At 37.6% G+C, this 16,175-nt stretch overlaps 2 protein-coding genes across 4 annotated transcripts; both read left to right on the plus strand.

Moving 5' to 3' along the window:
- The first annotated feature begins 1,801 nt into the window (after positions 1–1,801).
- On the plus strand, positions 1,802–8,543 carry LOC111222838 (ras association domain-containing protein 1-like). Of its 2 annotated transcripts, XM_022746694.1 has the most exons (8): positions 1,802–1,894; positions 3,611–3,686; positions 3,786–4,151; positions 5,551–5,675; positions 7,112–7,216; positions 7,361–7,649; positions 7,740–7,855; positions 7,973–8,543. In XM_022746694.1, the coding sequence occupies exons 3-8, from the start codon at positions 3,860–3,862 to the stop codon at positions 8,120–8,122; spliced, it is 1,077 nt and encodes a 358-aa protein (XP_022602415.1). In that variant the 5' UTR covers positions 1,802–1,894; positions 3,611–3,686; positions 3,786–3,859; the 3' UTR covers positions 8,123–8,543. The 2 variants fall into 2 exon arrangements, with proteins under 2 accessions (XP_022602415.1, XP_022602416.1); XM_022746695.1 differs by having other exon boundaries at positions 3,611–4,151; positions 7,112–7,213.
- An 806-nt stretch (positions 8,544–9,349) lies between these two features.
- LOC111222879 (tumor suppressor candidate 2-like) lies at positions 9,350–14,184 on the plus strand. 2 transcript variants are annotated; one of them, XM_022746773.1, is made up of 4 exons: positions 9,350–9,488; positions 10,341–10,586; positions 11,694–11,814; positions 11,915–14,184. In XM_022746773.1, exons 2-4 carry the CDS (start codon positions 10,438–10,440, stop codon positions 11,978–11,980), a joined length of 336 nt encoding a protein of 111 aa, XP_022602494.1. In that variant the 5' UTR covers positions 9,350–9,488; positions 10,341–10,437; the 3' UTR covers positions 11,981–14,184. The 2 variants fall into 2 exon arrangements, with proteins under 2 accessions (XP_022602494.1, XP_022602495.1); XM_022746774.1 differs by having other exon boundaries at positions 9,350–9,484.
- Positions 14,185–16,175: the final 1,991 nt, after the last annotated feature.

The raw sequence follows: 16,175 nt of genomic DNA on the forward strand, positions 1-16,175 counted from the left end.
GAAGGTTGATCCTGCCAAACTTGTGCAGAAGTCTAATTAGTGAAAATACTGTAAGTGTAGGATTTCAGGCTCCTCACGCAGACCTTTCATTGCCACTTAACAAGAAATAACCAAACCCTCCAGTAGACATGTCACCAGGAGCTTGGCATCTCTGTGTTCTGTCTTCTCTGGATAATGAACCAGAGAGGACACTTCTTCATTATCCTCATTGTCTAACAGTCCCTTACTCAGCCAAACCAATTCTTCTGCATTGTCTTGTAAAATAGAGAGGGGCTATAACAATCTGTGCAATTTCTGTGTAAACACAAACCAAATTTAAATGTAAACCAAAATGTTAATCTTATTGCAACTTCTTTTTTACGCTTTTATTCTGAATACCCGGAAGTCTTGTCTGTTTTATTTTCTGGCCAACTTAACACCCTTAGTTCAGGCTGACGTGGAGCGTTCCTAGAAACATTCCCCAAATACATCTAGGGTAAAAAAAATAAAAAATAAAAAAGTTTTTATGGTTCAGCCATAACCGGCACTCTAGGCACAACTAATTAAGGTATAAATTATTTCAAATGTTGTAGTTTTTGATAATAATAATAATAACAATAATAATAGCTGCAATCATAGTTCGAAATCACATGCCCATGCAGGCAAACTAGTCTGGGTGCTTGTTGTGGGTTAGGTATAAATGTGATGTCTCAGACTAATACCACCCATTCCACATCCACCAACTCAATGGACACTCACTGTCCGCTGTTCATTGGCTATTGTGCTCCAATTACTCTCTAATAAGCTTGTGACTCTGCAAGGCCACCACACACTGGACACACAAGAACACAACATGTTCATTCAGGAGATCCCTCTCTCTATCTTTCCCTCCCTCCTCTCTTACATCCTCTGCCACTGTTTATTTAGATTGTGTGTTTCTTTGTTTATTTTTCACCAGAGATTTAGACTTGGGGAAATGGGATTTTATTGTGACCTGTAATTAGAGTCCAGTGTTGGAATGTAAATAAGTATAAGTACTGCGCTGTACAATAGTCAAGTTCTTGAGTATTTAAATTTTCTGTATGGATAATTTATTTTTTACACTGTATATTACACTTTTCGTCCATTACTGGAGTCCAACTGAAGTTGTACTCTATATGAAATCATACATTTAAACATATTTGTTTTCAATACAGCTTTGGCTGTTTTGGAGCCAAAACCCAAAATAGTAAAAATTAGTAGCCTACTAGCTATTGTTACCTGCAATAAATGTGGAAAAATTGTCCCATGACCTCTCTCTCATTTTACTTGCAGCTTTATCTATCTATCTATCTATCTATCTATCTATCTATCTATCTATCTATCTATCTATCTATCTATCCATACATACAGTACATACATAGATACATACATACCTACAGTAATAAAAACTCAGACTCGAATATAACATAATAGGTCATTGATTAATGACCTATTGCCATTTAGATTTTTTTTTCAATAATCAAAGAAAAGGGATGTTTCATAACCTGGCAAGAAGTTGTTTTTGTTAATGGCTTTTTAATGCTCTACAAATTATGATTTATTAGCCACTAACAAAGCTAATAGGCTTACAATAAAGGGTGTCTTATTAGAAAGAGGTGGGCCACTACTCAAATGTTTAATATAGTGTATCTTCCATGACAGTACACATGCAGTATATTTGTAATGTGTGAGAGCAGTGATTCCTGTCATGGTGCCTCTCTCAGGATGGTTTAATACCCATACGGGATTAGACGGTAATCCCGCACTCCCAATGTGCATGCGCAAACAGAAGTGCGTGCGTCTGGCGAGGGACGGTTCGATGTTAATTCAACGTCAAACTGCGACCACTCTCCAAATATCCTCTTCTATAAGTGACTTTGATGAACTGGACGAGGTAAGGTCATTTCTTTAACGGCTTGTCTGACAGCAAATCACTAGATTTGTTCGAGTGTCACTGTCAAATGAGTTTGTCGCCCCGTTTCAGACTGCAGGATTAAACCGGGCTGTCCCGTTACAGAAGGGAGCTGCTTCTTGCAACAAATAAAGAATAATTTTAACTTTTGTCGTACAGCCTCAAGCATACATGCCTAGTTTAGCATGAAAATGACAAAACCAGCAGAATATGCATGGATGATCCCTGTTACAATGTGCTCTTGTTGCCCTGTGGGAATAACTGCGCCGTGCGGTGACCCACTTGGCAGAAAGAGCCCCGGGTTGTTCATATTCAAGTCACAATGCAGCTCTATAGAAAACTAACGCAACTAAGTTTCAGATGCACCTGTGGATATTTTACTCGTATCTTGAAGCTCCAGACAAACAGATTCAGTGAACTTTTTCTTTGCAGAGACAGTCAACGTGTATCAATCCCTGCCTGTGCTTTCTGTCACTAAGGATTTGGGTTATTTACAAAGAAGAAAACATCAGTTTGGGATGTCACATATCAGATTTTCATTACACGATTTTCGTGGCCAAAAGAATTCAGGATAATGATATTATTGTAATATCTATAGAAAATGTGAAAAATAATAATAATAGCCTACTTATATTGCTATCAGTCAAATAATCTCTTGTTTATTGTGTGTTTTGTCTCTTTTTTTTAGCAAATGAATTAGACTCAAATACAAGTGTAGGGAGGCGGAGAGAGAGAGTCTGTGACCATACCTGTACAAAAACAAGAATTACACTTAATAGTTAGAGAATGGGCAAACAGGTGAGCTGATAAACAGAAGATCCACATGTCCTAACATCTGCCATCACTTCATATCACATATCATAGGTGTATTAGTAACACGATATCAGTGTTTCATTTTTAAATATCACAGTTATTGTCAATACTGGTTTTTTGTAACACCCTTAACCACGATGAGGTCAGGGTTAGGGTTACTTTTTTAAGTGGAAATATCAGCCAAATGTAAAGTATCAGAAGTAAAAATAGCCCACTCATCATGTATTAGAACAAATGACAGCCATTGTCATTGCTTCTATTAAATATTTTATGGATGTCTTATTAGTTGTTAAGTCAACATGTGAGCAGCATTGCAGGTTATGGGTTACTTATTTTGTACACTGTGTAGTTCAATCTACAACAATTCTTCATATTTTATGAGAGTCCACCACGGCCTGTCACACTCACCACCTGTAGAATGCAGGCTTTTTACTTTTATTGTATTGCCACTTATTTGCCACTTATTTGCCACTTACAAATGACTGATTGAAGTTGGTTCAATGCTTTCTGAATTTAATGAATGAAATGATAGTGACCCATGTTTTGGTGATAGAGTTTTATCTAAAATAGGCAGTTTTGTTTCTCTGTCAGGCTCAGAAAAACAGTAGGCTATGAGTTGTCCAAGGTTTGCACAGGATTATATTTGTCATCTTGTTCCATATTTTAACATAATCATATGAATCCTGGCATCAGATAACAAAGGTTAATCTTTTGTTTTTCCATTTGTAAAGCCCGTAGCATAATACAGCACAGACGTTGATTTTTGAATGAATTTGTAGTGCATGAAATAATACTGAAATAGTTCCGATTCTTCAATGTTAAACTGACCATGCATGTACTAAGACCGTAATGTACACAAATGTGTATGATTTCACTGTCTTGCAGCTCCTAAGGATTTGGTGGCCGCTTGTTCCTCTGCACAGCGCACAAAGCTGGAAGTGGACCGAATTAAACTGACCTGGTGCTTTTTTGTCCAAATACATCTCATCAGAGCCTGACATTCACAACATCCTCAATAAGGATACAAAGGTGTGAATATTAATGCTGTCTCCTCTCACAGCTGGATGTACACCCATACTAGCTCATGGACAGCAAGTTCTGACCTGACATGTCAGTGTCTGTATCAAGGACAGGATGTCTAAATGTGAGCTGATCGAACTGCAGGACCTCAGTGTAAATGATCCCATTGAACTGGCTGCTCCTGCAGCCCGCACTGTCCAGCCACCTGTGAACCCAGGTCTGCCCTGCACCTTCCATGTCGTTCGTCTGGTTGGAGACAGTGTCAGCATCGAGGCCCCTGGGTGTCAGACAGGAGAGGCTGCAGGTGGTCATGACTTCCAGCCCTATGGTTACACTCATCTTACCTGGTGTGACCTGTGTGGAGAATTCATCTGGGGTCTTTATAAGCAGAGTTTACGCTGCACCAGTGAGTACCTTCTGTATATGAATCTATTTTTAATTTGTCTGAAGGATAAGTCTGGTGATAGTCTATATTTTCCTACCAACAATAAATTCCAAAAAGTATTGTCTGTGTAACCAAAGCTTGATATAGCTCATTACTCTGTGCCATACAGCCACATTCTCATCCAAAAACTAATGAAAACACATCAGTGGGCAACACTGTGGCCTGCACTGAGACATATTCCTTCATTACCATGACCACACACTATAGTTTATTTGGAATCAATCACACACACTCTCTGGCTTTAATTACTCACATAGTCCCCACATGTACACCATTTGTTTTTTAAAAATGAAAGTGTATATTAGATACTCATTTTTAAAGATTTACATCTTAAGAAGGAATGAATGGGTTTAGTGTTGCGAGCCACAGACAGGGTGGAGAAGCTGGAAAATACCAATAGATGGACTAACACATTGTTGGTTTTGGTCTTTTCATGTAGTGATTTTTTTATTTCAATAAAAAAATGTAGAATACCACCAGCCTTATTATGTTCGGTGTGTACATGCTAAACATGTTTTTGACTGCAGGCATTGACCTAAAAAGCAAAAGCAGGCAACCAGCCACTAAATCTGCATTGCATGAGGCAGGATGACATACAGAGTGTCAGGCCATTCCTGCTATTATTAGTCCCATTCCAATGGGACTAATAATAGACATTGTGAATCATTGCTTATTTTGTAAAAAAAAAAAAAAAGAAAAGAAAAGGGAATAATGATAAATTTATGAACCTTTGAAGAAATGGCTGATATTGAGACAAGACAATGGCTTAATAATAAGAAATATTTAGCCATTTCTTTAAAAAAAAATCTAAATCAGCTTTGTAACCCCATGTTCTTCCAAAGCTCTAGTCTTCACTTTCCAATTTCCAGTATCACCATAATGCAGGATGCTTATGTTATGTTTTCCAGTCATGAGAAGCTTTATCTAACAAAAGGAAGGTCTGGCAGACTCCATGTTTTAACTGTATGCTGGTACAGATAGCACCTGGGGATGTCTTTGTTTTTCTGTATCTTTTGACTTCAGGCATTTCTGTGGCATATTTAGGGGCCAGTTCAACAAAAGAATTAGCTGTTGTAGCAATCAGAAAAAAACAGATGACAGAAGTGATAGTGACCTGTATTTTGATTAAATGTATTAATATCCATCATGAACAATTTTTACTTTGTAAAAAATATTGCTATGTTGCCTGTATAACATAATGTATCTAGGTTAGTGTGATTTGGCTGATACTTTCAGCACAGAGATTACTGAACAAAATCCAGAGCAGAGGGCTCTACACCACAAGAGTTGACCACTAGCCAAAGCATAACTGAGAATGCAAAATTTGCACCCTCTAATGGTCCCTCTCTCTCTCTCCCAGACTGCAGTTACACTTGTCACTACCGCTGCCGACCATTCATCCAGCTGGACTGCAGCACAGATGGAAGTTTGTTAACAGACCGGGCAGATTTCTCTGACGACTCCATCGAGACAGACACAAATGTGGTGAGGAACAAAGCTACAATCACAGATTTTTATCAATGGTACTTTTGTACAGAAAGCGGTGCTGTCTTCCTGGGATTGTTTTGTGTTGAAAGAAATTCATATTTTAACTGTCTCTGTTCATATTGTGCAGCTGGGCAGGTCAAAGCAGATGGAGACAAACAGATTGTCCACTGCTGTCCACTGTGTTTCAGTGTACCATATGTCCTCAAAGTTGCTGGTTTTATTACCTCTTCATTGTCAAGGCATCTATACAGAAAGTCATTTAGGAGAGAGCTGAGGGGAGGGGACAACTTAACAACTTCACAATAAAACAGATGTCCTTATTACAGAACAACTAAAAAAGGACTGCCCATGGTCAACTTATCAAATAATTAAAAGTCTGCTTTACTGTGTGTGTTGTTATATCATTTTGATAAACTAACTTTTCTTCTGTAGCCTCTCACTGATTGTAAATGCCTTTGTATAGGCCTGCAAAATCGGGATAAATCTGAGTTTGAAGAGTGGAAAGGCAGTTAGATTGTAAGATATGTATACCATAAATCCAGGTTACAAGTCATGCTTTTCGTCAGTTTTTTGCAGATTTTATTTTCAATTTAAAAAAAAAGTTTCCATCACATCTTTACCCACAAAAAAACACTAAAATCAGAGAGAAAGAATGGTCTGAATTCTTGCATTTCTGGACGTGTTTAAGCGCTCAGTGAAAGCTGCAGCAGAATGGTTTTGGTGTAGTCATGATGTGGACAATAATAAATGATAGGACGAGAGCGAACCTGTTCTGTCCAATATAAAATACAGTATATGTACATTATCAGTGAGGAGCATTTTTACACTCACACACATCAGCAATAACATCAAACATTTTTCTCCCAAGATAATTTGAGCAGATGTCCCTGGGAGTGGGCCGGTCCTTTAGATGTTTTTGTGACGTTTTATTGACAGGGAGGAGCAAACGGGAATGCTGAGGTCAAAGAGCTGTTAGTAGGATCAGTCTTCTCCAGACAGACAGACAAGCTGAGACATTTCGGACATTCAAATCTAAATCTGGAGATCATTCTATGATAGTGGGGGTTAGAGAAATCCTTAAACGTTCAAATCCTTGCTTACCTGAACCCTGGAGATGACCTGGGGAAGCACAGGAAGTGACTCACTCCGCAGTCAGGAGGACAGTGGCTCAGAGCTGGAACTGTACTTTACTGCATCTACATCTTTCTTTCACAAGGTCAGAAGATCAACAGTGAGGCTATGGAATAATTCATCCGTCCTGTAGGCACAGAGCAGTTTTCACTCTCTGTTTGGTGACATTGAATCCTGCATAGCTTCATTTTAAATTCATAGATTAAGATCTTGATTTTATTTCACTTTTATTTCTGCTCTGTCACTTACTCTTTAATGAAGACAAGCTTTCTGCTGGACTGTACCTGTTCTTTACTTTTCAGGATGAACAGATCGATTTGGGTAAACAGCAGTTAAGTGTCGCTGAGATTCAACAGAAGGTTAAGGAGTATAATGCTCAGATCAACAGCAATCTCTACATGATGGTTGTGAGTGACTAATCAATCATTTTTTTGTATGAGCATTTAGGCATGCACTTTGTAATTAAAATTGTAATAGTTTACAAACTATGTTGATATTGCATGAAACCATTTCACTCCCCGTCTAATGCTGTACATCTATTTACATTGCAGAATAAAGACGGGTTCTACACTGGTTTTATCAAGGTCCACTTCCGGTTAGTTCGACCGATTTCCCTCCCTCCTCCTCAGAGCTTGTGCTCGACACAAGAGGAAGATCAGCAGGGCAGACGGATGAAACGGCGGACTTCTTTCTACCTCCCTAAAGATACTGCAAAACACCTGCATATAAGCTCTCAAACACGGGTACGGGAAGTCATCGAGGCGTTGCTCAACAAGTTCACTGTGGTGGACAACCCAGCCAAGTTTGCCCTGTTCGAACGCACTGAGAGACAAAGTCAAGGTAGCATTCCTAATATTGTGTGTGTGTACAAAGTAAAACAAAACAGTGCCATCAAATATTAAATTCTGATTTTCTTTCCCTTTTACTTAGTGTACATGCGTAAACTGTCTGATGATCAATGTCCACTCTACTTACGCTTGTGTGCTGGCCCCAGTGAAAAAGTCCTGAGTCTGGTTTTGAAAGAAAATGAAACAGGGGATGTCAATGTAAGTTTCCTGGCTCTGAGAATGATCATATGATAAGCCTTAAATTGCCATTATATGACATTGACATGTGCTATATATACACAACTGCTTTTAATGTGAAATTACCCTCCTCCACAGTGGGATGCATTTAGCTTTCCTGAGTTGTGCAACTTTCTGCGAATCCTGCAGCGTGAGGAGGAAGAGCATGTCCGGCAGATTGTGAAGCGCTATGCTCTTGCTAAGGAAAAGATGAAGCATGCCATGGCAAGGATTACTACACCTGGTTGACCCTGAGTGATGCAACTGATTTTGTGATTAAACATGATGAAGAATCATGGATCAATAAGACAATTTCCAGCAGTGTAAAAGGGAAGGAAAGGGCTCAGACAATGACAGTGTTTTTAATAAAGATTGTTTAAGAAGCAGGAAAACTGCTGTTACATTTAATGTAGCCACTTAAAAGCGCTGCCACTTCTTCTGTTAGTTTAGCCAGTTATGAACTGAATTGGCAAAAAAACAAAAACAAAAAAGAAACATTAAAGATTACTATGAATTTAATTCATTGCAGTTGTTTTTTGAAAGATTATGCTGCTTGCTTAGATTATCTATAAATGTATAAAAAAGACACATTTGTGTTTTTCTAGTAATATATCTGGTGTATGTTCGGGTCATTTTATGTGACATTTAGTTTTGTTTATATTTTTTGAGACTGTTTTTAAATTTTGGCACTTTAATGAATCTGTGAAATGGTTTGGATAAGTTAAAATGTGAAACAGTGTGTTTATATTCTAATTATGTAATGAACTGTTGATAATAAATCATGGTTCTTTTGTTGTGATTTTAAGTTTCAGTTCAAGGTTTGATCAACTTTTGTGTGGTAGTTTTTAATGGCCAAAAGTATATGGACTTAGTAACCTTACACCCACATACATGTTTTTTTTTATTTTTTATATGCTGTGATAACAGCATTCACTCCTCAGGGAAGATTTTCCAAAAGATTTTAGAACATGGCTGCAGCAATTTACTTTCAGTCGCCACAAGATCAGGCTCTGGTATTGGCTGTGAAGGCCTGGCTAGCAGTCTGTGTTCAAATTCATCCTAAAGGTGTTGGTACAAAAGCAGGGCTCTGTGCAGGCCACACCAAACTCAGAAAATTTGGACTTTATGGACCTTGCTTTGTGCAAGCTGTTGCTATGCAGTTGGAACCACATTATTGTCTAGTATACCATTGTATGTTGCAGCATTAAGCTTTCCTTTATTTGCAACTGTTGCGTCTAACCTAAACCATGAAGAACAACCTAAGAGCATTTGGTGTCCACTTACTTTTGGCTATAGAGCACAGCATACTGAGATACTGTACTGTTTATGTCTAGTTAATGGGGTAAGTTTATACAACGTTTTTGCTAGATCCAGCTGCTACCTTTTCTTGTACAGCTTTCTTGTTTCACACTCCTGTCCGTGTGGTGGCGACAGCTCACCACAATGTTTCTTTACCAACCCACAGAGTCAAACAGAGATAACGTGCAGCGTTACTTAGCATAAACAGCTAGCGTAGCCGCGAGTGTGTTATGAGGTCTGAGCCTGTGCAGATTTAGCAAACCACCAAGACAAATTCATCAAAGAAAAATTCTCACCTGCGAACAGATCACTGTAGGTATGTTTTTAATCAAGCTGAAACGATAAACACTGGTTATTAAACCAGCTACCGTTAGCCGTTGGCAACGTCAGTATACGTTATTTTGTAAACCAGATAGAGACATGTTGACCTGGCTAATGCTAGTAACAGAGTGCTAATTGTCTTTATCTAGTGGTAATGTTAGCAGCCAGGACATAAAGTGACATAACAACGACTAACACACATGTAGGGACATGTCTTGTCGTTCAAGGTTAGCTAGCCAAATTAGCTGTCCCTCTCCAGATAACCTAATGTACCTAGCCCTCTAGACACTACGAAGAGCTCACTGATGTTTTTCAATGTTTTATAAATTTCTCGGATATCAATTAATCTTGATTAAACAGCATGACACAAGAGGATGGTCAGGTATGCGACATTGGCACGGCTGTGTTCAAATAAAGTTGTACTGGTTTGTCACTGGCCTGCTACACACTGACATGGATATAGGGCATATTAAATACATATATTATGTCATGTGTATCATAATGTATGAGTCTGGGATTTGACCTCTATTTGTCTTCTACTATATTAACCATAAGCAAGGTATAATTAGAAAAAAAATGGCTATAGAAGCACTACGTACACAGTAACTTTTTGCATTAACTATAGGTGCTATAGTAAAGCCCATTTGTTTTCTTGTGGTAGCACTTTTGATGTCAACAAAAAAATAACAACTAGGATTTCACACTCACAAATAAATATGTTCCCAACTCACACTTTTTCTCTGTGTTTCTTAATCCAAAATAGGAAACTACTTGTAGAAAATAATTTTGCATTTGCTATAATGTGTATTGCTGATCCTACTTCCTATTTGTCTTTTTTTTTTTATAGGTTTAAAATTCTGAAGGTCACATTTCATCTGGTACAGTAACACTGTAGCATCACTGGCAGTCCTGTGACCTAAGAAAATAATGTGCTGCAGCTGAAGATGGGTGGTAGCGGCTCCAAATCCAAAGGATTTTGGCCTTTTTCTGGCTCAGGTAGTGTGGATGATCCAACCAAAGATGGAAATGAGCAGTCACTGGCAAGAGTTCGAAGTTTCCCAGGTGCAACACCTTTTGTGTTTACTAGACGAAGGTAAATAAAGCCTCAGCATCATTTAACCTGCATCATACATTTTTTTAAGTGTTATAGCAGACATGTTATAGATATAGATATAAAATGACATTCTTTTAATAATTTTGTCTTGAACATGAATATATTGTCAATATTACAGGAATAATAATATTGATATTCCTCTCATGTAACTGAAAGCAAACATTTTTTATTTAATTTATTCTGTTACTAGTTTGGAGTTTTGATATTTGTTTAAGCTCCCTGTCCCCATTGTGTCTAAAATGTTCCTCAGAATAGCTCCATTTTGATGTGATAGCATTGCTCAGTTCCTGCGAGTGTGGCATTGCATACTTACATACAGTGCAGGCTTAAAACAACATTATCTAATAAGGTGCACAATTGGTCTGAAATATGGGTATTAAGAAGGCAAGAGATGTGTTGTTGACACTGGGCAACATGGAACCACATATTTTTACTGTTGGCACAACAATTCTGACCCATCCATTGGCACATTATAGCAGAAACCAGAATTTCTCACATCTAGTGATATCTGTTCATTCATTAGATTTCCATGATAATGTTTCCACACACTATCTCCATTCTCCTCATTTATATTTGAGTGCACAGAAGCATACTGTGGTCTTCTACTGCTTTAGCTGATTTAGCTGTCCTCTAATGTAGCTCTGTTGTACTGAGTTGTTATATTGATACTCATGGCTGACCTCTTAGCTTACTGTACACCCTAAGCTTTCAAAAACAAGGCGTTTTAACCACAGGACCACAGCTGACTGACTGAAAGGGCCATGGCATAAGAAAACTAAGCAGCTGGTTGTGTTTTTTTTTTAATGCTCACAGGCTTGTGGGCTTGATACCCTGAAACCACATTTTGTTTTTGTTATGGTTGTGTATATTCAGTGGCTCTCACATTGACCACTTCTGTTTACTGCAAATACATTATGTGCAACAAAAAGTAATTTGTATTATATGAAATGGCTCAGTCTTGTAATTTTGCCAAGCCACAACTCAAGTTTTATTTAATAACCTGTAATTGATGCATTTACTGAAGGTTTGGATACACTCAGGCATATTATGTATGCATGGACAATTAAGTTTTTCCCTGTGCTGCAGCTCTATGTTCTTTGATGAAGATGGTGACTTGGCCCACGAGTTCTATGAAGAAACAATTGTGACAAAAAATGGACGTAAAAAGGCCAAACTGAAGAGGATTCACAAAAACCTAACACCTCAGGTGAGGAAATCATAAATCTAAACTAGGACTTTACTCACCATCACCATTTCTCTGTATTATTACTTCAGACAATTTTAATCTGTCTTTTGTGTCCTTCCAGGGAATTATAAAGCTCGACCACCCGTGCATCCATGTAGATTTCCCAGTTGTCCTCTGCGAAGCCTGACGATGTCTGAGGAGCCTCTCAGACTAGCCACTGTGTCAACTCCGTCCTGTGGTTTCCTGTACAGCTGGAAGCCTGAACCACGTTTTAAAATAACATGATCTCTAGACATATTTGATGCCCTTATGTGGACAGCCCAATGCAATGTGTGCTGAGCCTCTGCATGTGATCTGTTTTTGGCTTGTGTGCAGACACAGAATAGGTCACCAGTGGGGATCTAGAAGGGTGCCAAGTTGGCAAAAGTAATCCGTTTACAGATCATGGTTTGTGTGCATGTATGTGTGAATGTGTGTGCAGACACAGATTGATGTGTGACAGTCCTGAATTTGTTGCTGCAGATTGTTTTCTGGTATAATCCACTGAACTCTAGGAGTTCAGGGGGGATGTAACCAGTTCTCTCTCCTGTCACAGTCATATACTATGTAGAGCAGCAAAGTTTAAGTGCACACTTTAGTTTTTTGACAACACCATGACTTGCTTTATTATGCATGGAACAGGATCTGCTTATTGGTAACAGCCGAGGGAGTTGACAATCAGTGGCCCACAAAATCTAAAGTGGATTAATGTCATATTATAACTTTGGATGGACTTGCTTCAGTGACCTCAGAGCCACACATGTACACAGCAGCAGTGAGTCTAATAAGAGATCCTGTTGTTTTCTTTGCTGCTTTGGCATACTGTTTCACTTTTAATTTATTATAACTGTTTTTTAATTACAATTTGAAATGCTGAACTGTGTCATGGTCCTTTTTTATATTCATACATTATCCTTGCACAGCATATTAAAGTGCATTTACTATGGATATACTTAAGAATTTCCTATAATAATTCCAGTGAGACTATCTGGATTCTTTTAAAGGACTTAAACGTTTCTGAAGATGAATATGTCCAAAGTTTTAAGGGTATGAACTAAACCTGAAAAAAAAAAAAATCCTGTATTCCTATATTAATGCACCTCCACCTGGACTTTTATCATTGTGACTAATGTAATTTTTAATCCTAACTAAAATGCAGGGTGAATGAAAGAAGTTTCTGGAGGAAATCTCTTTTCATCAGGTCAAATGTGGTTTTCCAGGCTGAGCCTTTATATAAGAATTATTTGGCAAGCTTATATGAGCTGTTTGTCAAATAGTCTTTTCTAACAAAAGATAATTCAACTTTTCATCAAAGGTTGTGAACACTAAAATGAACCGACAGGACCTGTTCACCCATGTAGTGGAAATAATGCCCCTGACCTCCAGCTGTGATGATATTAGCCACCTGCAGAGGAAATTGTGAAGGCAAACCATTGTTTGGAGATGAAGTGTGTGTATGTGTGTGTGTCTGCTAATGAGGTATGGATGAAGTTAAGAGAGAAGTGAAGGTCTCAATCCATGCCGTCTCCATGGGAAAAGGGTTTCTATAAAGCTGTCTGTGATATTGTTCTCTTTCGAGGATAAAGAGGGCTATGCCAAAATCCACTCCACTTTATTGCTTCCATGAAATGATTTTACTCTACATAAGTCCTCTGGGCAAGTACCTCTTTTCAGCTGAGTCTGGAGGGAGGCATTGCTGTACCTTTTGTTTACTTTCACAAAGCTGTAATAATATGCAAGGCCATGAGGTGAATTGCAGTATTTGGGTTACAAGAAAAGACTTGACTCAGCAAACCACCCATGCTCCGACTTTGCTGACAAAACTCTGGGCACATTTTAAAATGACATTTCAAAGTAAGGCATTATTCACAAGGACCATCACAATCTTTTACCTTATTAACGAGGATGTGTGAATTATTTTGATTTTTTTTTTTTTTTTTTTTTTTACAAACCTGCCGTGTCTAAACTGAAAAATCATAAATGACTTAGCTGGTTTACCAACATTCTCTGGAGTAACTCCTCAGAAGAGAAATGCATGGGTCAGGGGGTTTGAGTGTGTGTTTGAAGTTAAAAGGTGTGAAAATACATACTTTGTCAATGTAAGCAACTTGATGTGTTTCTTTGTCATTAGTTCAAACAGAGATCTTACAAAAAATCTTTTTGAAGTCCTTCATTAACTCTCAGAGGATTGATAACCCATTTGGTTCCACAAAAGGTTATCAATAAGCTATGTTTACCTTCTCAGCACTCAAAAATTTGTATTTTTGCGATTGTATGAGTCCTTACCATCTAGATAGTATGAACGAGTCAACTTAACAATGCACACTCCAACACTGCAGGAAGCTTTTATATGTTCTTTACTCACAAACAGCGCAAGTTGTATAATCTATAGTAAAGCCCTTTATACTTAAGTCACCAAAAGGCTCAGGATGTTTTTAGTTGTTGACCTGCACGTCTTACTGTATATCCCTGGGGTAATAATTTCTACAGACAATTTAATGGCACTTAAATACAATCTGCCTTTACATACATCATATAACAGACAAGGAACGTAGTGTTTCAAAACAAAAAACACACCGTTAATTGGTCGTGACTTTTTAGCAACGTTCAGTTGCTATACCTGTGTTTAGAACCAGTGTAGAGTTGATGTGTATGTGTCTATTGCCATTACAGTAAAACTGTTGTGACATTACTCACCATGATCACTTTTTTAGAAAACATCAATTAGTTGATACTACTACTGATAAAATCTTCATAATGGATTCAAAAGATTTTATAGTGTATCCAAAGTGTGTGTTGTTTACCATAGCAAACTTTACACCTGCCAGCACCTGAAGATCAAGAGTTAAGGCATCAGGCAGAAAGCCTGTATCCTGTATGAATTTGTTTCAAATGCTTTTGAGTCACTTTATATTCACATAGACTACTATAATAATAATTGTAAAATTTTGTTCTGTGTGCCCTTTCAATGACATTAGAGCAATGTACTATAAAATGTATATGTTTTAAATATTTCTGACTATGTCAGACAAGCAGGAAAAAGAGCTACTCTTTGAAACTCCCTCTATTCAAAAGGCAGCATGATGAGGTGTTTTACATACATGTTGGTAAAATAGAAGTCAAACAGAGGTGGAGTCTTCTGACTATTTAAATACAAGTCAGTGGTGGATTTCAACAGGGAATGAACAACTGCTTTTGTTTCCTCTGTGAAAGGTAACTCAGACTAGAGTAACAAACTTGACCTGTATGCATCCTGATCTTGAACAACTGGAACAGCTTGATTTATCTACTTTCATCTGGAGAGTAGTGAGGAAGAGGTTGCTGGTAAGAGACACTGTTTTGACACATCTTGAAAAGGTAAATTTAAAAACTAATTATCATGTTATCAAAAATGATGCTGTTTGCTTTGTTAACATAAAAACTATCACCACCGCCAAACATTTGCCAACATACAAAGTAATAGCTCATATTCAAGCTCAACTGTATGGAAGAATAGCCGGCCTCTCCTAATACAATTCTGTAAATACGAAAATCATGCTTATCTTGAGAAAGATGCAAGTGGCCTGGAGAGTTTGTATTTCTGTAAGAAATGTTTTCTTGATATAGGAGATTGTGCAGATTTAACTGCCCATCAGTGTACAGAATACTTAAAATTTACACTGCCTTGACCAGTAAACTACTACTTACACATTAATGAATCAGTAATACTAATCCTATACTATAAAAAACATGTAAGTATTATACAACACTTAAATTATCTTTCCTCTGCATAATGAGAACTTTTACTTTGGTGCCTAAAGTGCCTTTTGCAAACAAAATTTTTGTAATTTTACCATAAGCTTTTGAATACAGGACTTTTACTTGTATTGGAATATTTCAATATTTTTACTTTTACTTAATGGATCTGAGTGCACCCTCCTCCTCTGGGTGTCTAGTGCTCCAATCATACATTCAGTTTAGATGAAACTTTGACTAAGTCATTATTTAGTGTGTAACTTCAAACACTGCAGCAATTTAAACTTTGCTTAAATAAGTGACGTACTAGGAGTGTGATGGGACTCTGTATTGTATTTTGTTTTATCAAATTTATTCTGCAGAGTCTGGAGAACAGTCTACTTTGATCTTTATTTAGGGGGATGGGGGGCACCGGAATGTAATTTACCGTCAAATTTCTGACAGATGGGGTTATGACCTTGATAATTTGTTAATCAATTTTCATCGTATAGAACAACCTCAAGTTATATTCATTAAATAAACAAACAAAACAGACAAATTATGTGTTTCATAACTTCATAATTTACCCCCATGTCAGTAACTCAATGGATTGAGCTGTTGTTGCTGAA

Source organism: Seriola dumerili, unplaced genomic scaffold (assembly GCF_002260705.1).
Source record: "Seriola dumerili isolate Sdu_G_001 unplaced genomic scaffold, Sdu_1.0 BDQW01000109.1, whole genome shotgun sequence".
Taxonomy (NCBI): Eukaryota; Metazoa; Chordata; class Actinopteri; order Carangiformes; family Carangidae; genus Seriola; species Seriola dumerili.